The sequence below is a fragment of the Cydia strobilella genome, chromosome 1 (assembly GCF_947568885.1).
Source record: "Cydia strobilella chromosome 1, ilCydStro3.1, whole genome shotgun sequence".
Taxonomy (NCBI): domain Eukaryota; kingdom Metazoa; phylum Arthropoda; class Insecta; order Lepidoptera; family Tortricidae; genus Cydia; species Cydia strobilella.
This window is the reverse complement of record NC_086041.1, coordinates 7,972,503-7,997,093: the sequence shown is the minus strand read 5'-3', so window position 1 is coordinate 7,997,093 and position 24,591 is coordinate 7,972,503. Positions and strand designations below refer to the sequence as shown.

Genomic DNA, 24,591 nt, shown 5'->3' with positions numbered 1-24,591 from the left:
GCGGCGTTTTAAGTTTCCAAGTTTTTATTCCTTACTTGTTGTTTTTATTCCTCACTTGTTGTTTTTATTATTTTTTCGCAACTGTGTTAAAAAACGTCGTTCGATACACGTGCGGAAATGTCATTCTTCACTCGTCCCGAGTCTTGCCAAGATACCTATCTCGGTACTCGTGAAGTAATGACATACTTTCCGCAGTAGCATCGAAATGTACTATTTATTTCATTTGGGCACCAAGAAGTATGTTGGTAGTAAACCTTTTTGCGAGTAAAATAGTATGTAATAATGATTTAATATAATATTGTTAATTAACTAAAGTTTCATTATTGCGTCATTTCATCTCATAACCCTACTACCCATTGAATTGAATGACCTTTTTCACGTTTTCTGCAGCAATGCAGTCGACTGCAGCAATATTGAAGCGCGACATTGCTGTCGACTGCTACGGCAGTAGCCGTAAATGTCAAAATCAAATTTCCTGTCTGTATTTTGACGTTCATTTAAAATAAATAATCAAAGGGGATCATCGATTTTGGGCCCGGAGGACAAACCATCGTGTATATTATGGTACACTACACAGACGGTTACAGTAATTATAAACGCATTTGATTACGGAAAAAGATATAATATTGGGTGTAAATGAAACGGGAATGTATTATAAAATAAATTATATCTATTATTAATTTCCGTAAATCACACCATCATCTTTATTAGCATAGCATAGCTTAACGCTCAATTTCGCACAAACCGTGAGGTTTTCACTAAGGAGTTTAAAATTCTCTTTGCACTAAACTTTATGGTTGGTAGAAAAGTCTGTATTCTAATTTGGCACTAACTGCCACTGTCTGTCATTGCTATGTCATAGCCTCATACGTGAGATATATGCCGCAATGTATGCATTGCGCGTTTTATCGGAGCTTTGCCTGAGGTGTGTTAAGTAAGCGCGCAATCAAAATTAAACATGCGTAAACAATCGTTACGCGTACCGATGAAACTGGGTAAGTTAGTCATGGGAGAATTAACGGTCGACCGCATCGCGAACTCTCGGCAGTTCAAGAGGACCGATCGTCTACCGCGAACATTAAAGTGAGACGGAGATATGGAAGTCGATCAAACGTTCTCTACAGTGAATCAGTACCCGTCAGTTAGTGCCTGCGTGGGTAATTTAAATAGCTTGGACGTCGTAATATTTATGGTTGTATTCCATACAATATTACATATACGTGAGATTTTTTTTGTTATTACACTAACATGAGTAAGAGATTTATGAAGGTGAAACAAAAGTCGAGTGTCCATTTTCTATAAGCAACAAAAAAAAATTCGAAACAAAAATGGTTAATAGTAATTAAACGGATTCATTTACGTTAGAGATTTTTTTGTAGAATATAGTAAATATAAAGAGCTTAATTAACATGTAATTTTTATGTACACATTAGTTGTTATTTTTATGTAAAAAAAATTTTTCATATAGAAAGCAGGCTAGGCAATAAAGAGGGCAGGTTTCTGTGCCAAGCTGGAAGAAAATATAAATACTTAATGAGTATATGCCTGAGAACAGCATATTAGAAAATCTCTAGTGTGGGGATTGATGTTTTGGTATATTTCTCTATTTTAGTAATAATTTGGATTTATAAAAACAAATTGACATATTTTGTGGAGATTTTTTTTTAAATATATTATTTGTAACATAGGTAATCACATCTCAAAAAATCTCTAATGTGAGAATTAATGTAGATTTCTCATACATTTTGAACTGTGCTGACCGGCCTACATTACTAACATTCGTTCTTTAGTAATTAACTAGGAGTCTAAAAGGCGATATAAGTAAAACTGAAATTGTGTCCAACATACCTACCTATGTCTCGCTAGTCGTTACAAGACCCAGCCAAGGCTTGTTTATAAATGTTCTGTATCTAAATCCTAGACCTACTAATATATAGGCCACTTAGGCCAGAGAATAATTGCTGTATTCCAATTAAGAAAATAAATTGCCTGCAGATTGGCGAGCGGTTAGCTACAACTATTATTGTTTTTATTAAGAGAGAAAGAGAGATTGTGTTTAAAGATCCCTTTTTATAGTTTTTCGTAAATAACTCGTAAACGGTGGCCCATAGCAAAAAATAGTCTGATACGTAAATAATCTGTATAAAATTTCCTACGAAATAGATATACAGGGTGTCCCAAAAATAGCACGTCAAACTGACACTGGAGATAGATAACCTAAAATGATCATCCAAACCAGCTTAATATGACCTCAGTAAAAGTTGCACGGTTTTCGAAGTATAATAACCGATTTAGGTGTTTATTAATTTTGCTTTTTTTCATCACTGATCGTTGAGTGACGGTGCCAGTATTCACTTGGAAAGCCCTCAAAGCAAATTTGAGAGTAGGATTCACGAGGTATGCAGGCTGTTTTTTCGTTTAATTTCTACTACTAGGGTGTCATACCTCCAAGTCCAGTGTCAGTTTGACGTGATATTTTTGGGATACCGTGTATCTATTTTGTTTGTAGGAAATTTTATACATATTATTTACGTTAAAGACTATTTTTTGCTATGGGCTACTTTACGAGTTATTTACGAAAAACTAAAAAAAAAACGACAACAAATTATAAGTAACTTTCCCACTAATATATTTTGAAATATTGATCCTAGCGAATAGGTGTACCAAATCTTTTTTGTAGAAAATTTTATGTAGATTACTTATGCAATAGGACATTTTTTGCTACGGGCTACCTTTTAAGTTTTTTTTTTTTACTAGCCTAATTTAGTGTCCCACTGCTGGGCAAAGGCCTCCCCTCGTTTCCTCCATTCGACCCTGTCGTATGTAGTGTCCCGCCAATCCGGATAAAATGCGTCCAAGTCGTCCCGCCATCTCCTTTTCGGCCTGCCTGCACCCCGGCCAGCACCATCTATGGTGTTCCGTGGGTCCCACTCGGTAACCATTTTGGCCCTGAGTTATTTACGAAAAACTATAAAACGGGACCCTAAATACTACACTACCTTGTTATACACCATTCCCTACAACTATGCAAAAATTTGCTTATACACGAATTATTTCCCTTGTATTTCCTTCGTTTGGAGGCCTATTAATGCTTCGGTGAAGCTCAGTAAATGTAAGTAGAGTTCACGAAGAGAGACTTAGATCTATTTAACATTTTGCTGTTCTTCATTGCTTTTTTTAATTTAATAAACTTAAAAAATGTCGATACGCGTGGATCATTTATGATATGTACGATTGTTTTGAGGTAACGTAAAATCCCGTTATTCATCGAAAACATGGAATGTACTTGTGTCAAAAATGTACATGGCTAACGGTATACAGCTAACAGCGATATAAAGTGCATCGCCCTCAATGTTCGCGAATTCATAATACCAGGCCACAGAATAAGTAATAGTATTATCATACAGAACGGCCACGCACCGCCCTGCCCCAACCCGAATTACCTCGCCCCGCGACAGCAGATTGACGGCCGTTTTCTGGCCGCTCAGTACTATTTTTAAGCAACACTCACACTATGACGCATGACGCGTGTACAGACGTGCCGTTCACACATAGAAACGCAAGTGATTTTTGATGTATAGCGTGTCCGCCCTGTGACCAGGCCCTGGCAGGGAAACGGAAATGGTATATATACCATCAGTGAGAACAAGATTCGATGCGATTGTGAAGATGTGAATGCGATTTTATTAGCATTCAACATGAACAGGTACGTGGGTTTATATTAGGTATAGACCGGTAAGTAATTCAACTATATTTTTATTAACCACTAGCGATCCGCCCCGGCTTCGCACGGGTAGTTCAATTAATTTACACAAAACCATAACAAATTATACATATATGGGCCAGTCATTTTAAGCCTAAAAAAGGGGGTTAACCTCGGAATGAGAGATAATAAGCTGGAAACTCGTATACACCTTCGTCATGACGTATTAAAGGTTCTCTTAAAAATCTACGCATAGATCGTGTGCGCGTCAGAAGCACAGGGCGGACACGCTATACATCAAAAATCACTTGCGTTTATAGAAACGCAAGTGATTTTTGACACATAGGTGTGAACGGCACGTCTGCACACGCGTCATGCGTCATAGTGTGAGTATGTTGCTTAAAAATAGTACTGAGCGGCCGGCAAACGGCCGTCAATCTGCTGTCGCGGGGCGAGGTAATTCGAGTCGGGGCGGGGCGGTGCGAGGCCGTTCTGTGTATGATAATACTATTACTTATTCTGTGGCGTTACGTAACGCGTTACGCACATCCAATGTCAAAAGCGCTGCGCTTGCGACAGCGGTCCGCGCTGAGGGTCGCTGACCGCTGATAGTAAATGTTTAACCCGGGATCTGAACCCGCTCACATTCGACAGTTTTTATTTTATTTAGAATGTTCGACAGTTTTTATTTTATTTAGAGTGGCTAAAAAGTTATTTAAGTGACAGGACACAGTTTGTACAAGTATCAAATGTCAATTATACAAATACTGTGACCACCAAAGTAAACAGAGTTGGGGTACCACAGGGAAGTGTTTTAGGACCCCTGCTCTTTTTATTGTACATAAATGATCTTCCTGATATAACTGAATATGACTGCATACTTTTTGCTGACGATGTATCAATTGTTATCCCATTCTCTGACAAAAATAAATATAATAATGACATTAACCACACTATCTCTACAATTTTAACATGGATGCACAATAACAACTTAAATGTAAATATAAGGAAAACAACATACTTACAATTCATAAATCACAATGCTAAAAAACTGCCACTTAGGGTATCTTTAGATAATGAACCTATAGAAGAAGCATGTCAAACAATATTTCTGGGCATTATTTTAGACGACAAGTGCTCTTGGGTAAGTCACACCGATAAAGTGTGTGGCAAGATAAACTCTTTTGTATATGCTTTGTGGAGACTGGTAAAAACTTGTAGCAAGAAGGCAGCCATACAAGCGTACCATGGCTATGTTTGCTCCCTACTTAGATATGCCATCAAGCCATCATCCTATGGGGAAACTCGTGCCATGCAAATCGAGCGCTGATAGCTCAAAAGCAATGCATCAGAGCAATTTGCGATGTTGATATTATGACATCTTGCAGACCATTGTACAAAGATCTTGAGCTAATGACAGTACCTTGTATGTACATATACGAAATATGTATGTTTGTTAAAATGAACCCAGAACTTTTCAAGACGTTTCAAAATGTATGTTATTTTAATACAAGGTACCCTTGGGCCTGATAGGCTAGCAATAACTTGCAAACGAACAGCTTTGTATAGCAGAAACACTTTTATAATAGACTGGATAATGACATCAAGCAGTTGCCTTTGAAAATGTTTAAAGTAAAACTAAAAGCATGGCTCGTACAAAAAGCCTTCTATTCCGTTGAGGAATACATGACATCTTTTGAGTGAGGTAGGTGCATGATAATTATAATATAGGCCTTGACTATGATTGTTTAAACTTAGCTTTAGTTGTAAGTTTAGTTTTTTGCATGCCAGATGCTGGTGAAATATGTGTTACTTATGTATAATATTGTCTGACCACCTTTTGTACCATATTTCATGCAAAATAAAGTTATTTTCTTCTTCTTTCTTCTTCTTCTATAACCGAACAAAAACAAACCACGAATACCTATGTAGGTAGTAGGTACTTAATATTGACTCGATTGCATGAAAACAATTAAATTGAAACGGTATGCTATAAATAAATAAATAGATATTATAGGACATTCTTACACAGATTGACTAAGACCCACGGTAAGCCCAAGGAGGCTTGTGCTTACTATCAAATATATAAGTATTATAAATAAGCAGTGTTGTGTTAAACTGGTGTCACAAATCACGTACGTGATCATGCGGCACACAGGGCAAGTGCGAAAATTCGCGATTTAACTGTGGTCCCACTGCTTTGACCCACAGTGGGTCCACGGGTATTTTTTTTTCCCGTTGTCCTACCGTTCTAAACACTGTTCGCCAGTGGGTCTACGGGTAATTTATTTTTACTATGGTCCCACCGCACGGTTTCTTTTCAAAGAACATTTCCTTCACATTTTAACTAGACGGAGCCCCGCGAACTCCTATTTCTGGGCGGTTTGCCTTTGGGCATCTGAAGCTTCCTATAAGGAACCTACAAACCTACCTATTGATTTAGTGTGACTACCGTGAAAACATTACACTTTGGGAGAAAAAGCGACTTAGATTTAAACGTGTAATAAAACGACCATGGTAAAAATAAATTACCCGTAGACGTAGACCCACTGGCGAACGCTGTTTAGAACGGTAGGACAACGGGTAAAAAAAATACCCGTGGACCCACTGTGGGGCAAAGCAGTGATACCACTTAAGGTGGGGTGCTCCGAGCAACCCAATAGCTGAATATATAAAAAGTGTGGAGTAACACCCTGTCCTATCCTATGAGATGCTATTTGAAAATAGCACGCCTGTAGCGCATCGAATAAAGGAAATATTATTCCGCAGAGCACCTCCCCGCCACTGTTGGATTGGTCCGGGGTGCCGACGCTGGTGCTGGCGGTGATCGCGCTGGTGGTGGCCGCGACGGCGCTGGCCACGCGCGAGGGCCGGCCGCGGCTGCCGGGCCCGCCGGCGCTGCCGCTGATCGGCACGCGCTGGCTCTACTGGAGCCGGTACAAGATGAATAAATTACATGAAGCTTACGAAGGTTAGTTTAATTGTTATTGTTGTGTGAAAAAAGTTATTTTACTAACAAACAAAAGAGCCCTGTATTTAACCCATCTCAATTAAAGGAATATTAGTGGCAGATAATACATAACGACGTTGGACAATCAGTCTTATGTATACATTCAATCCGTAAAATTAATTTGCAAACGAATTTGTTAAATTTGATGATTAAGTAAACAAACAATAGCGCTCTTTTGGAGTTTTTACTTAATGTATACAATTCCTACTTTCTGACAACTAAATTACTACTACATACTTTATTAGTACCTTACCTACCTAGGTAGGTAGTAATAAAGTATGTAAGTACCTACTCTTAATTACAAAAACACCTGCCAAAGTATACCTTCTACAAGTTCAAGGGCACTGACGAGGAAGTTGCAAGACTATATCTTATATTGTATAAGTTTTTTTGCTCGATATTAAGGGTCCCCGGCAAGCTCGGTTCTCCATACAAACGCAGTTCCGCTCACATTTTAAAATGACTAGCTAGATTGCTCTGAAATTTTGTACTTACAATAGGATAAGGTATAAATCCATGTCTGTAATTAGTTTATGTAGCTTCAGATACCAAAGTTAAAAAAATACAGTGAATTTAAGTTTTTCATACAAAACTTGTTTTTGCTCTATTTCGTTTGTTTTATAAACTGGAGCTATATAAACTAATTACAGACCTAGATATACCTCATGGCATTGTATGTGCAAAGTTTCATTACAATCAAACACGTAGTTTTTAAATGAGAGCGGAACTACGTTTGTATGCCGGGGACTCAAGAATTGACTAACAGGTGGGGAGCCCAAGAGGGGATTTTTGGAGTTACTCGAGCGCGTCAGATTAAGATAGGGGGGATACCTCGCATCCTGTTGAATACCTCTACCAAGTATGCATCCTTGATACCGAGCCGGGAGTCCAGGACAGCCCGTCAAAATAGTAAAAAAATAATAATCGCCACTTTGAAATACTCGAGCGGGTCAGATTAAGATATGGTGGATTAATTATTAAATAGTGCCCATTTCAATAATCTGACGATTTTAGCGATCCGTAAGCGAGTGGCAGAGTCACAATTGCAAAAAAAAACGCGACCTTGACTTACTCTTGCGCGTTCGATTTTTATTTTATTTTGAAGGGAATAATGCAAAAATAACGAAATAAAAAAAAACTGCCGATTTCTTATGATTCTTATGAAGTTTAATGCGCCCAGCTCTTTTCCCTTTCACTTTTTCGCTATCTCTGACTCTTATTTGTAAATTAAGCTCACTTATAGATATCTATAGTATTATCTAAGTTAAGGGTGTAAAAATTAATTGTTATTTATATTTTTCGTTATTGTAATTTTTTTATCTTTCTTTCTCTCTCACACAGTCCTCATATTGGCCCCCGTTGCCATTATTTTAATAATACGCTTTTATTTATTTATTTATTATTATTCGGAGATCCAACAGCTGTTAACATGTCTATAGGTTTGGTAACGAAAGAATTAAAGTATTGTTAATAATAGGGGAGCCCAAGATGCTAAATTTGAACCAACTCGAGCTTAAGAAAATTCGATGTTAAACAACATTTATTCAGATATCTTCAAACTGTGATATCTCTTGAACCCGTTGGTCGATTTTGGTAGACCGTAATCCATCCGAATAACTAAACATTTAGCATCGCCCCCTCCCCAGCTATAAGTAAAGACACATTGAACCGGTACTACTGGTACCTCCTTTCTTGTATAATATAGATTTCACCGTTAATTAAGTTTTGTCAAGGCCCCCTCGCTGTCACAGTGAGAGATATTTGCACGCAGACATGTTCAGGCGCTACGGGCCGGTGTTCGTGGAGACCACACCCGGGGGCGCCGCCCTCGTGTCCATCGCCGAGCGGTCGGCGCTGGAGGCTGTGCTGCGGACCCCCGCACGCCGCCCCTACCGGCCCCCGACGGAGATCGTCCAGGTCTACCGCAGGAGCCGGCCTGACAGATACGCCTCCACTGGACTGGTTAATGAGTAAGTTTTCTTTCCGTCTTTAGTAGCCTTAGTAGGTAATCAATAGTGCAACAAGCAGCAGCAAAACAAGCTTTTGTATCGTGGGAAGTAGCATTAGCATAATTATTTTTACGTGATTGGTTTGCTCCAAAATGGGAATTTAATGTTTTCCGAATAACTCAAAATTAACACATCTATTTCCAGTCTGCCAGGAACCCGCTTAGTGGGCGCTGGTTGTTCAGGTGCCAGACAACTCGCTCACTAGGCAGGTGGTTGCTATTAGAACATCTACTGCCAGTCTGCCAGGATCCCGCCTAGTGGGCGCTTGTTGTTCAGGTGCCAGACAACTCACTCACTAGGCGGGTGGTTGCTATTAACACATCTACTGCCAGTCTGCCAGGAACCCGCCTAGTGGGCGCTTGTTGTTCAGGTGCCAGACAATTCACTCACTAGGCGGGTGGTTGCTATTAACACATCTACTGCCAGTCTGCCAGGAACCCGCCTAGTGGGCGCTTGTTGTTTAGGTGCCAGACAACTCACTCACTAGGCGGGTGGTTGCTATTAACACATCTACTGCCAGTCTGCCAGGAACCCGCCTAGTGGGCGCTTGTTGTTCAAGTGCCAGACAACTTACTCACTAGGCGGGTGGTTGCTATTAACACATCTACTGCCAGTCTGCCAGGATCCCGCCTAGTGGGCGCTTGTTGTTCAGGTGCCAGACAACTCGCTCACTAGGCGGGTGGTTGCTATTAACACATCTACTGCCAGTCTGCCAGGAACCCGCCTAGTGGGCGCTTCTTGTTCAGGTGCCAGACAACTCACTCACTAGGTGGGTGGTTGCTATTAACACATCTACTGCCAGTCTGCCAGGAACCCGCCTAGTGGGCGCTTGTTGTTCAGGTGCCAGACAACTCGCTCACTAGGCCGTCGGTTACTATTTGCTATAGGACCTATAGCTACCTATAGCTACCTTTTAATCTCACTCGAGCTTTTGTAATCTTCGAAAAAAAAAAATGTAGATACAGTTAGGAGCAAAAGTGAGTCAATAGTAGTACCTTAGTAATATACAGACATATTGACTTAATTACTTTAAATACAACTTATAGATTATGAAATGCTCTATCAATCAGTTCACAAATGATCTATCTATCATTTATGGTTTTTTACTAACTCAAAAGGCTAAACAGTAAAATTCAAACTTTTGTATCCCTGATATAATTACCAAACCTGTGTATGAAAGGCAATAACTAAAATTCTTAAATCAGGGAATGAGTACCTGTACATAAGTAAATAACATATTGGCTCAAATAAAATTTCGCAGAAAATTTTGTAAACAAAGTGTGTGGTGCCAGACTGAATCATTGCAATAATGTATGGAGCCAACAATTGATTCAATTTTGCACCTGATATTTATTTCGGCAATAATTACTAGAATATATTTCTGGTTTAAGAGAGTTGCTGTTTATTGTAAAGACGCGTAATTCGTTTTATAATTGTAGCACATTTCACATTCCCATAATTTTTTTAATTGAAGTAAAACCAAAATATCGGATTTATACCTATTGGTTCAAAGGGAGTTTAGGTAATATACGTCATGATCTTTAACTCCGACTTAATCATAAAAAAATGTACACATTGTCTATTATTAGTTTATTTGTATTTATTCGAACTTAACGTGTATCAAGAGATATGAAGATCTCAGAAGAATTTTATGTTATGAAAACTATGAATTAGACTACCCGCCAATCATAGAGGGTGGTGCAAAATAGAGTCAATGTTAAAGACGTTTTAAAAATAAAATGCTATATCCTATTTTAAAATGACTAAATGCTACGGTATCCTCAATATGTATGATAACGGAAAAGAATTGATTGCAAACATAATTTCTTACCAATTTCATGTAAATTAGAGATACATCACAAAATAGTAAACATTGGTTCAGTTATGCTACTAACTGTACATATTGGTAATTGGTAATAATGTATCGTAAGAAAAAGTAACTAAACTAATTTGAAGTTTGAACCTAGTACGTAATGTACCTAGACATTGGCAAAATCATACTGACCATGTGAATTGAAATCTATTGTTGCAGGCGGGCATCATAGGCATGTCCGTGAATACTGAATTTCGGAACCTATTTACATTCACGATGAAGTTTTAATTGCTATTGCATCATATAATATTTAACACAATGTACCTACTATCCGTAGATCCGTACCCATCGAATAAAAATTAATGGTTCAGATATTATTTTTCTGTAACAAATAACACAATGCAAAACATTTTAGTCTTGATAGATAAGAGCATACTTAACTAGATGGCGTTCTAAAGTAAAGTCTATAATAAAAGCTTGTATCGGAAATGCAATTTCTGACACAAAATTTATCAATATAACATTACAATGTATATATGTACTATTAAATATAGGTATAATAATAGCAACAATACCTACTTCGTAAGTATATTTAGGGTTCCGTACCTCAAAAGGAAAAACGGAACCCTTATAGGATCACTCGTGCGTCTGTCTGTGTCCGTCTGTCACAGCCCGTTTTCTCCGAAACTATTGGACCAATTAAGTAGAAATTTGGTACACATACGTAAGTTTGTGACCCAAAGACGGACATTTAATGTAAACAAATGAATTTTAGACATGGGGGCCACTTCTGGGGGGTAAATGAGAAAATTAAAAAATAAAGTTATTAAAACTATGTCGTGTAATATATTTGAGATTCTCATAAACAGCTCGTTATGAGAATCTCAAATATATATTTTTTGGAATTTTAAAATATATAGTTAAGAAGTTATTTAAGAAATTTTTTATCCGAAACTACTGTGTCTAAAATTGTGAAAAAATTATACAAAGTAGCTCTTTACCTTAGATTACAGAAAAACCTATTAGAAATGTGCAGTCAAGCGTGAGTCGGACTTAATTACTTAGTTTTTGATCCGACCCCTACGGATTTTTTAAAGACATCTCACGTTTCACATAAAAAAATAGGTACATTATTAAAAATTGTGTAATGTACGGAACCTAGACTAATATTATTAGTGTGTTGCCATGGTAACCCATACAACTTGACAGTTCGTGGGCTTATAATTATAATATTAGTCTAATACCGTTCGAGAAATGGGCCCGTTCTCAAATCTGATATTTTTATTCGGTATTATTAATAGCTCTCAAAATACTTTTTAATTGACCCTCTCTACAAACAGTCATGTGTATTAGAAAAAAGGTATTTAATAAAAATAACTAGTGATTCTGTGCAAACTAGTGCAATCTTATGGTGGCTATTTCATGTATCCAATAGATAAAAATTCGTCCACTTCTTGCACCGAACAATAATACAAGACACAAGACCTGTTTTGTAACGAAACATTTGTAGTTTTGGATCATAAAAGTGATGTCATAATGGATCGGCTTTTATTGCGATAGACTTTGATACGCAAGACATGATGTTGTTTTTTATTGTCATATTCGCTAATCCATTTCCGCAAACGGTTGAAGGCCACTGGAGTTCGCGCAAGTTAAGGCGCTTCGCGCAGTTTTTGGCCAAAAACTGTTACTTTTTAGAGGTTATAACTTCTAAATGAGTCAACAAAAAATTATGAAAAAAAAAATATGCATCTTGACTCTATGCACAACAATTGTAACATTTGACTTTTTTCCTGAAATTTGTAGTTTCACCGAAAAAAAATAACACGACAGGCCGTTTTGCTTATTCCTACTGAACGGCTTATTCGATTAAAATTATTTTTAAACTAACAAAAATGTTTTAACAGGTTCTACAAATCAACATAGCTTTTGTTAATCAAAAAATATTTTCTTAAGAAATCGAACGTTTTCCACATTTCATGCGTATGCAGCCTGAAAACGGCGTGGCCGGCAGTCGTGTGCCAGCTTTGAGACGAGGAGGCTGTGTCGCTCGTCGCTCCGTGCCTTCCTTGCACTATGTTCGCTTATGCACAAGCAAAGTGCTATAATATCGGAGTCATTGTGGCCAAAGAATAAATAACTGCAGAGCGCTGATTTGGTTGCGACGCGCATTAGCGAGCGCAACACGGTATTTTGCGGTCTATTACAATGAATGTAATGATAATATCCGTATATATTATACTATAATATACGTATGTTTGAGAAAATTTCATTTGAAATAAATAAATGTTTTCTAACCGACATATTATAATGTCATTCAAGTTTTACGCTTTGAATAATGTTCCATTCCATCTCGAAACAATAAATAATTGATTTAACATAAGCTACCTATTACCTATTACGTTGTATGTATAGTATCTGTTAAAAAAATTGTTTTTTTGTTGTTTAAAAATAATTTTAATTGATTAAGAACTAGCAAAACGGCCTATCGTATTTTTATTTATGGAAAAACTTACTATTAAGCTCGTCACAGACGGAGCGATAATCTGTCGCGCGTGTAAAGCGCCAAGTCGAGCTAAAACAAAGAGGCACGGCCGTACCATCCTTTTCTCAAAGCCACTCAGGCCATTTTCAACGTCCTGTAATTTTGTGTTGGCTAAAGCTAGAACCCTGAATTTAGTGACACATATGGCATAATATGGCTTAGATATATCCCCAAGAACATTCACTTGTAGTATAAGAATTATTGCACGTCAAAGTTGCTTACTTTGATCACTGACGCACTCACTCACTCACCAATCATCATAATTCTAAGGTACTTCTAGCAGACCCACAAGATGGTGACAACCAGAGCAGAGCAGGCGATAGAGAACAAGGAACTATGCCTAGCCACTTTTCGGGGCATTTGACCGCATCACGTATCAGGCAATCAGCATCTAAACATGGCATAGAACCGACAATCTGTAGATGGATTGGTACTATGCTAAATAGCCGACTAATAAAGTCCACCCTCATGGGAGATGAAATATTAGCCACGGCCACGAAGGGTTGCCCACAGGGGGGGGTTCTTTCACCGACTCTCTCGAGCCTGGTAGTGAACTCACTGCTGGAAGAACTAAACAAAGGCCCAATATACACGGTGCAGATGATTTAGTGATTCTTGTAAACGGGAAATTCCCGGGAACGGTATCGGAAATCATGAATACAGCACTGAAGCAAGTGGAGAGGTGGTGCAACCATCATCAACTCTCCATCAATCCTGGCAAAACAGTAGTAGTACTGTTTACCAGGAAAAAGACCCTTAACGGCATGAAACAGCTGAAGCTTTATGGAAGGGTACTGGAAATGTCCGATGAAGTGAAATATCTAGGTTTAAATCTAGATAAAGAACTGAACTGGAAAAAGCATGTCGAAACTACCATAACCAAGGCACTGAGGGTGTTTGGAATGTGTAGAACGGCATATGGCAAAACGTGGGGTTTAAACCCAAAGGTACTGAGATGGATCTATACCATGATGGTAAGACCTATCATTCTGTACGGATGCCTGGCATGGTGGCCAAGGACACTAAAGAGCACATGCAGGGATGCCCTTACGAAAATACAAAGAACGGCGTGCATGGCTATTACTGGCGCGTTTAGAACGACGCCAACAGCGGCGATGGAGGTACTACTAGACCTCCCGCCGCTGCACCTAGTGATACAATCTGAGGCGCGGAAATCGTTACACAGGCTGGCTTTGACAGGCCTCTGGAGCGATAGCAAGCCAAAGACTAAACACACAAACATGGAATGTGACAATTTCATGAAAAGGATTACGAATATGGGCTGCGATAAGATGCAACCCAAGTTTGTGTTCCGTAAGAATTTTAATGTTGAAGTTCCAACAAGGGCTGAATGGACCGAAGGTCTTGAAGCACCAATGTCTGATGAAAATGACATCATATGGTACACAGACGGGTCCAAGACAGATTCTGGTACTGGGGCAGGCATTTATGCAAATGACTTTAGTAGTAGCATAAGCATGGGCAATTACGCCACTGTCTTCCAAGCCGAGACATACGCTATAATTGCCTGTGCACATGAGAATATAGTTAGGCAAACCCAAGGGAAGAATATCTATATTCTCAGCGACAGTCAAGCTGCACTCAAAGCGCTTAAGGCGCCTAGAGTGGACTCTAGACTGGTATACAATGGCATCCAAGCTCTGAACAAGCTTGGAAGGCAAAACAAAGTGCAACTGGTGTGGATCCGAGGGCACGAGGGATTCATGGGCAATGAAAATGCAGATGAACTTGCCAGAGCCGGATCTGCAAACAACCTTATAGGTCCGGAACCATTCGTGGGGCTCTCACAGGGAACCATCACAACGGCTATCAAAGACCTTACTAAGACCAAACACCAGAAAGAATGGGACAGTCTGACGGGTCTAAAGCACTCAAAGCTCTTTATACAAGAGGTAGACTCTGGTTGGAGCAAAATGCTTTGGAAACTTAGCAAGCGGCAACTCCAAATAATAACGGGGGTGTTTTCTGGCCATTACGGGGTCAAGGTAATCCTGGCCAAGATGGGGCACGCTGACAACATCGATTGTCGTATGTGTGGCGAAGAGGAAGAGACAATAGAACACCTTATGTGTGAATGTCACGCCCTCGCCAGACAAAGGATGAAGGACTCTGGAACAGGCTACCTGGTACCAAAGGAATTCAAAAAGCTACCCATAAGGTCCATCATCCGGCATATGGAGATGGTGGGGAAGGCTCTTGAGTAGCGGACGGATCTTTCCTAGGGGGTAACTGCACAAAAGATCCCTATGGGTCGAAGTGTATCCGTAAGGGCCCCCGAAACTATAAGATAAGATAAGATAAGACCCACAAGATGTAAATTTTAATCATAGTAAGTAGTTTTTAGCTTCTCAAGCCATAAAAAACCTAAAAATATTGCAAGATCAGTCACGTTTTAAAGATTTGAGAAATGCATAAGTTACTTTGTAATCCCATATAAATATATGCTACTACAAAGTTACTTTTGCAGTTCCTACAAATATTGTGTATAGTTATAAAATGTGTATAGTATGAGTATCGTATGGCTATGAGTATGGTAAGGATATGAATATGGTATAGGTATGAGTGCGGGTATGGTGTGGGATGGGTAAGGGTATGAGTATTGTACGAGTTATAGTTTGGTATGGCCATGAGTATTGTATGAGTACGAGTACCTAAGTACCTATAGTGTGGGATGGGTATGAGCTTTGAGAAAAGTGGTAGCTGGCGTACAAGAAGTAGTACCCGAAAACAAGGACTGCCTACAAAAAGAGATGAGATCCCATCAAAAACATTACATGTAAAAGATGCAAGTCTCGCAACGCAATTCTTCAACTACAAAAAAGTTTTGAGATGTAATGTGAAACCAAGTCGGTATTTTAGTCAGTGCCAGGGGGTATTAAAACATTGTATTTGCAGAACTGTTAAAACATTTTTTAGTTTAAAGATAATTTTAATCGAATTGCCGTTTAGTAGGAATAGGCAAAAATACCTAGTGGCAAAACGGAATGTAGTAGTGTTTTTTACGAAAAAACTATAAGTCACAGGAAAAAAATAGTTCCGACTATAACTAATAGCTAAGATAGATATAACTCCGTAATAGATGGATACAGTCTAAGGAAAAGACGTGCCTCGAAAATCAAGAAAATTTGATTCTCGTTCAGAGGGCGCTACTAGCTTTGGCATACTGTCGTATAGATGGCGTTGACGGTTTCGTTTGTTATTTAACAATTTTAACGCATATCAGTGAAAGAACGTGGGTCAAAATCATAAAAATAATTAATGCAAATAAAAAAAACATTTATCCATATTTAAATACATTTTATCGTATTTTTATAAATCTTCATTTTTAGTTTTAAAGTGTGTCGACAGATGGCAGTGAATTTACTGGGGTTACAAAATTTACTATGACAGTACCGCTCTAGTATAAGTTACTCTATGCTAATAGTTTCAAATTGATTACCTATTTTATTTATCAACCAACTACTCGAAAAAAACAATAGTTTAATAGTAAGGTAACGATTCTAAAAATGTCTTAGTTTACAAGTTAACTATTAATGGCATTATTTATATTTATTAATTTATTAAAGAGATAAAAAAACTATAAACGCACTATTAATTAATATATTATTTTTCTTATAATTTTCGACCTCCACTAAATGCATAATCTACTCATACTCAAAGGACAAAATAGCTGCAAAGCAGTCTTTGCAGTCAAAAGATACACAAATACGAGTATAGCCCCATCGGCGCGCCTCTGGCCTGTCTTATTATATTCTTTACAATGCATGTGCTCGAAAAGTGCGTTTCCTATGGAGCCATATCATGCGGAAAGTACTACTTTTCCGCACTAGTGCTTTTTGTTTTCAATTTTTTTTTACAGTACATATGGTGCTACTTTCTCGCACAAGTGCGGAAAAGAGCACTTTTCGTGCATATGTCGAAAGTTTAAAGGGCCATATGTACTCTAAAACGTTGTACGATACACGTGCGAATAGGTAATTTGCAACTCGTCGATTTAAAACACTCCTTTTAATAATTAAACTTATTTGCCATGATATGTTTTTTTATTTACTCGCACAATGCATAGTAAAACATTGTATGATACACGTGCGTAAAGATGATTTCCGACTCGTATTCCTTTATATACTCGCTCGCTTTGCTCGCTCGTGAATAAAATCCACTCTTCGAGAATCATACACTTTCCGCACTTGTTGCATAAATAGCTATTGAACCTCGTTGCCGTGCCGCGAGTCAAAATTCAAGTACGATCGCAGTGAGCGGAGTGCGGGGTGAAGCGGGTACATTTGCCCAGACGCTCAAGGCCAAATCAGCGAGAATCGTCTTAATACTGTTAATAGCACACTAAGTAATTTAGTCTCGAAAAAAAAAACATTCAGTTCGTAGCTTTTGGCGTCGAGACACTCGGGCCGTGGGGTAGAGGAGCACGTGGGCTCATTAAAGTCCTTAAGGAGCTTGGAAAGCGGTTAAGGGAGGCAACAGGGGACTCTCGCGCCAGCAGCTTTCTCGCTCAAAGGATTGCTATCGCTATTCAGCGCGGGAAGGCTAGGTTAACAGTAACACGGCGTTAATTTTTCCCGTATACCGTATACGGGAATTTATCGAATACCGTAGTGACAGCAAAATTTGTATGGCAACGTTCAAAATCGTTCACACGCCTAGACGGCTTTCCCGTATAGATGCCGTGGTCAACGTGTGAATCTAGCCAAACGCTGCCTGCACGTGATGGGCACCTACAGATTAATAAGTAGTTACTACGTAACAGATACATCATTCCCATACAAAAGCGAAAATACCTACGCTATAATAGCCTACAAAATCTTAATAATAATACCTGCTGCTCAGGACGAGAAGAAATGTACCATAAGTATGCGCACAAAGAGTCGAGACTGCCTTGCTCGCCGCGCGAGCCACGTGCCAACGCGTCATCGTAAGAATGCGCTGGGGTTGTACTGTTACTTATGTTATTATTGTAATAAAACGAATGTTGCGAATCAACCATATTTTATATTAGTCAATCAAATATTTAAAAACAACACTTATAATACCTGACTCAAAAAACTCCTTAATTTACGATTTATCTACTTATGTTCAAAGAAATAAATAGTGACAAAATTCATAAAGATAGATTTAAAATACTACTCACCTTTCTTCGTCTCTCGGAAATGAAAAAACCGGCCAAGTGCGAGTCGGACTCGCCCACCGAGGGTTCCGTACTTTTTAGTATTTGTTGTTATAGCGGCAACAGAAATACATCATCTGTGAAAATTTCAACTGTCTAGCTATAACGGTTCATGAGATACAGCCTGGTGACAGACGGACAGCGGCAGCGGAGTCTTAGTAATAGGGTGCCGTTTTTACCCTTTGGGTAAGGAACCCTAAAAAAAACGACAAATTTTCTTTTATTTTTTGACTTTTACACCCATCTACTGCACAATAATTACATGGTTTCGGCATTTCGAAGCGTAAGCGCGGGAAACGTGCGGTGCGAGCGCTCAGGCGGGCGTTCGGCGGCCCTCTGTCGATTATATCGTCGACGATACGCCGAGCGGTAGGCATATAGCGCGTGGCTTTGAGCGAGTGAAGGAGGCCTGCTTGCCGAGGGGCCTAGGCTTAATAGGTAGGTTTTAAGGGTTTTTATTTTTAGGGTACCGTACCCCGTACCTCAAAAGGAAAAAACGGAACCCTTATAGGATCACTCGTGTGTCTGTCTGTCTGTCACAGCACAGCCTATTTTCTCCGAAATAAATGAATTTTAAACATGGAGGCCACTTTTGGGGGGTAAATGAGAAAATTAAAAAATAAAGTTTTTTAACGCATTCACTGCCAGGGGTGCTTGCATATCGTGTTACATATTAAATGAAAGAGCTCGTTGTGAGAATCTCAAATTTTTGTGTAATTTTAAAATAAATAGTTTAGAAGTTATTTAAGAAATGGCTTTATCTCCGAAACGAATGGGTCTAAAATTTTGAAAAAATAAAATACACAATACAGTTCTTTACCTATAGATCACAGGAAAACCTATTAGAAATGTGCAGCAAAGCGTGAGTCGGACTTAATTATTTAGTTTTTGATCCGACCGCTTCGGATTTTTTTTAAACAAGTTTCACATTAAAAAAAAAAATTGCTAAAAATTGTGTAACGCGAACGTAATAAAAAGTATATAATTCTACTCATATAGTATATAGATATATATATATATATACCAGCAGTAAAAAGGAGTATGTAGCTAAGCGGGTGAGGTGTTCAAAATTGCCAATTTTATTGCCAAGAGAATAAGAGCATGAGTAAGAGTTCAGATTATTTTGGACACCTGGTGAAATCAGAGCACTTAGCCACTTTTGCCGCTGAGTTGCTGACTGTACCTTAAACCTTGAAAGTAACGGCCATGTCCAAGTAACAAGGAAAACGATTTTGCTCCTCGTCAAATGTCTAGACGTCTCCTTTGTAGAGCCGGTCACGTATCTACTTGCCTACGAGCGAATAGCGTGTTAAAAGTTTGGCATGCCGAGTACCTACATATTTTTATTAACATTGCAGACACTGTTTTCTGTCTCTTGTAAAGTATTTATGTACTTGGTGGTAGGAACTCTTTGATAAAGGTTTTTTCACAACTTTTACAATATTTGTTAATAATATATTGTATGAAAACCTGTGATCGGGGTTTAGGATGCAACACCGCGGTATATCAAATTAAAATAGTAATATACTTATGTTGAAGGTATATTGTTTCTGATTTTTGCTCGTATCTCGAATATCTGACGAATAGCAATATAATTACTTCGAGCAACAGTTTCTACATAAAATTTTCTACAGGTCACAAGCATATCGTAAGAAATATATCGTAAGATGAATAATAAGAATAATAGAATATTTAAGAGTATATCGTACGAAATTGTTATGAAAACAATAAATAATAACTATTAAATTAAAAATTATTAAGTAAGGTTTGATGAAATAATACAATTTGTGCGAAATTGTGATTTTTTTATATACAGTCGATCAACAGCATAACTAGAATAACTTTAATAACAGAAAAGAAGAAAAAAATCACAATATTGGTTGTGCCCTGTTGTGGTACCTCCTTTTGGTTTAATCGTTACTTAGGAAGGTACCTTACAATAGTTATTTGTTATACACGAGAAGCAAAATACATTTGCACCCGTGTAACACAAAACTTTTCCCCTCACTATAGCGAGGAAAGTGCAACATTCACAGGCGTTAGATCATCTTCATCACTGGAATCACTCATTTTTTTACGATAATACGATATTATAAGAGAAAACTCTGGAAGTTGTGTATTTTTACGTGTCGGAGTCGGTGAGAAAATTTTTGTTGACAATGTTGACATTTCTGACGATGCGTTTTGAAATTGCATCGACTCAACTTGTGCGTTCAGTATTACATTCAACATAATTTAAAAAAAAAAGTTTTTTATGGAATTTAAGGTTTATGACTTAAGATCATTAAATAAAGCTAAATTTGTAATTTTTTATTAAATTCTCAAACCATTTATTTAATGATAATTAATATCGAACGAACCATTATTATGAGCGTTTTACGTTTTGTTATCCGTCAAAAGCTACTTAAACGCGCTCCATCCAAGGTGAAATTACTTTCCCCACTAGTGGATAAAATGCGTTTTTCCCCGCTTGTTTTAAACGATAAAAGACGGCTTTCCGAGCTAGTGAGGGGAAAAAATATTAACGCTGCTAAAGCATTTCCAAAAAAAGCCGTCATTACAATAATTTACTATCGCGCAGCATGTTCTAACATGGCTATATAACTTCTCGTTAGTAGTAAAAATTGAAAGTATGCCTTTAGTAGCGAAATAACCGTATTTCAGGCAAGGAGAGAAGTGGTACCACCTGCGGCGTCACCTGACCGCGGAGCTGACGAGCCCGCACACCATGCAGGGGTTCATCCCGGAGCTAAACCACATCTGCGACGAGTTCCTCGAGCTACTGAAGGCTTGCAGGCACGCCGACGGCACGGTCAATGGCTTCGACCAGCTCACCAACAGGATGGGCTTGGAATGTGAGTATCTAATAGAGTGAGAAGAGTGTAAAATAAACTGCTACAGTTTATTTTACACTCTTTCAGAAGGTTCATTTCGGTCTTTTCGGATGCTAGCGATACTTTCATGTTATTGTGAAGGTATATGTAGTAGTATGTGTGTGTTAATATAAGTAGTGAACGATTCAATTTAGTCGGTTAGGTTAGAATCAGAATTGGCGTGGTTTATATGGGCAGAATAGTTGATTATTTTATTTTATTTAGGGATTAGAAATAATACTTTTCGCGATTCTACCTGCGTCCTTACAAGGTCTTACGCAGCGACCTTGGTCGCGACGCCGGCGCCGAATTAGAACATTATAATACCTACAAGTTCTGATTACCTGATTCAGAATTCAAGGTCTAGGTTGTGAATACACTTGATCAAGATTCAAGACCCATTGCTGTGGTAATCATACTAATCTAAATAGGTAAGTTTTTGAGGTAATATTTCTATGGGACGACGAAGTAAACCTAATTGCTAATTATTACGTACCTTACTTTAACCCATAAATACAGTCTACATAACAAAAACATCTAATTTTATTATATTTGTTCCTGTATATTATTTATTTAGTAAAACTAATCCGATTATACATTTGTTAGATGAAATTGCGGAAAATTAAAAAGCCATAAGTTGATGATTTTTAGTATTGTACTTTGGACGGCTATCCGCCGGGTTTTGTTATTATTTTAAATTTAAAAACTTTATTATAATGGTAGTATAATTTACATACTTATATGTTTTACCAATAATTGTATATTTAAATCAATAGGATTTACCCGATTTAGCATATGTAAATTCTAATGGGGCCTGTAGATTCACTGCAATATGTGGCCGGCAAGTATTGGTGTCCCTCTCTTATTCACATGTTAGAAAAAGACACCAATAGTTGCCGGCCAGATATTGCACTGAAAAAATGGCCCGTCTACAGTATCACTAATTTTGCAGTAAAATTAATGTTTTTTTTCAAGATCAGTATCTAAACAATTAATTACGTCTCATATATTAATCTCGGGCAAAAAACATAAATTTATGGGATAATAAAATATATAGGTATACAGCAGTAAGCAACCGGACCCTGTGCATGGCCTTCGTAGATAACGAAAAAGCCTTCGATAGTGTTCGGCTTCACAAACTCAGTAACCCAATATCCAGCATCCAAAGGGGTGCGGCGTAAGGGGATACCATTTCACCCAAGCTTTTTACGGCGGTACTAGAAGACGTCATAAAAACGCTTGGATGGGACATAACTGGTATCAATATCTACATATGGTGTCTTCTTTTCGCACCTGAGATTTGCCGATGACATCGTATTGTTTGCCGAGACCCTGAAAAATCTTCAAGGCATGGTTGCCTTGCCTTTGCAATGTTTTTTTGAAGATAGGTCTTAAGATGAATATGTCCAAGACTAAAGTTATGACGAACATCTCTGGTAAATCGATTCCAACCATTATGATTGGGAACGAAAAACTGGAGGTGGTCGAACAATACGTGTATCTTAGACATATTCTATCATTTGACAAAACACACCAGCAGAAGGAGATCTCCAGGAGAATCCAGCTGGGTTGGGCAGCATTCAATAAACTAGCGGACATCCTCAAACCCGTTAACATTCAATTCCTGAAAACTCGCCTCTTTAACCAATGTATCCCACCATTCCCTTCGGTGCCGAGACATGGACGTGGACGCTCACTAAGGAGGCTGTGCATAAAATCCGAGTGGCAGTGTTCCATTCCATGTTCAGTAGTGGGCGATAAAAGGCTGATGGCTGATGTGATGATGATGATGATGATAGAGCAGTAAAGAGTATAAATGCTACTTTTCTACATATTAAAAGAACAATAAATAATCGCTACTATTATAGATTGCAGATTTATAAATCGTAACATAAGGTAAGCCAATAAAAAAAAACCGGACAAGTGCGAGTCGTACTCGCCCACCGAGGGTTAAGTACTTATTTAGTATTTGTTGTTATAGCGGCAACAGAAATACATCATCTGTGAAAATTTCAGCTGTCTAGCTATCACGGTTCATGAGAGACAGCCTGGTGACAGACAGACGGACAGTGGAGTTTTAGTAATAGAGTCCCGTTTTTACCCTTTGGGTACGGAACCCTAAAAAAGGGCATAATTGAAGTTTACCCAAAGCTACCCACATACCTACTTTCAATTTAGATATCTTCATGTCGGTTGTGACCGCATTATCATTAATCACACTGTCTAGTTCGGTAACGAATACGTTATGAGATTTTAATTGCAGTCTACAAATGCAGACAAACGAGAGTTTAGTAATGAGTTACCTAACGCTTGAAATTTTACGATATGGAATTTGCAATTTTTTTTAACGCAATTACACTTCAAGTATCATTCGATTTTTAACGTAAAAGTGAAGAATATCTAAACCGCTCTGTTTCAAGATAGATTTTTTTTTTACAATAACTCCAATAGAAATAGCGGAAAATCTGAACAAAACTCATTTTGATCGTGGTGCGTTGTGTTACGAGGCTTACGATAAGGCTCTCCTTTCACTCTCACTGAGCGTGAGCGAGACGGCTGTGCGTGCCCGGGACCGCGGTTAACAAAAAAACCGGACAAGTGCGAGTCGGACTCGCCCACCGAGGGTTCCGTACTTGTATTTGTTGTTATAGCAGTGGGGGGACACTCCTCCTTTCGGGCAAACTCGGCTCCGTTCGGCTCAGCTTGACGTCCCTTTGCGTGCACGACCAGTCCACAAATTAGATATTGACTTGAATTTTGACAACCCTAAATAGCTGAAAGGGATAGTTCCATACATTAGAAAGAGACAGCATGATTCGACCCAGAATCGCTGTCAAACCTCGGGTTTGTAGGAAGTGTCCTTTCTGTAGTACTATTGCTTAATAGTACTATTAGGCCAGGAAATAAATGCCCAAAAAAAGGTATAGAGGGAAATGCAAGGAACACAATTTTTAACTTCGTAGCTTTGTTTGGACTAGTTAGATGAACATATCAAAAGTCCCCGACCATGACCCTGGTGCTGGGGGGGAGAGGGGGGTTTGAAGGTTCCATTTTTCGGTTTTTCGACTATATCTCGGAAACTATGCGTCTGAGCGACTTGGCCACTCATACAAAATGAAAAGAGATTTAATTTGTTACAAGTTTTATTCAGTCAAGTTTTTCGATATCTTGTATAGTTTTTGAGATATCCGCTCTTCAAGGTTTATTTAGGGCTCTCATTTTTATCTTGATTATCTACATCGGTGAAGCTGCTAGGCCGGGTTTGGGATCGTTTTCGTATAAATCGGGGGTGCTGAATTCATTTATGGTATCAACATTGACACCATTCCTAAGTAAAAACAAAATTTAAAAAAATGTTTTTTTATAAAACTCCTCTTTACGCTTAAACCGCCGAACCGATTTAGTTGAAATTTGGTAAGTACAGAGATGGTTTGAGTC

The 24,591-nt window shown here is 38.4% G+C and overlaps 1 protein-coding gene across 1 annotated transcript in view; it reads left to right on the top strand.

Moving 5' to 3' along the window:
* The window catches only part of LOC134756096 (ecdysone 20-monooxygenase), a 70,632-nt gene that overhangs the window by 36,916 nt on the left and 9,125 nt on the right, over positions 1 to 24,591 (top strand). Inside the window, exons 2-4 of the mRNA XM_063692910.1 lie at positions 6,473 to 6,674; positions 8,485 to 8,683; positions 20,945 to 21,135. Of these exons, the coding sequence (XP_063548980.1) occupies positions 6,473 to 6,674; positions 8,485 to 8,683; positions 20,945 to 21,135 (592 nt within the window). The remainder of the gene's footprint in view (positions 1 to 6,472; positions 6,675 to 8,484; positions 8,684 to 20,944; positions 21,136 to 24,591) is intronic.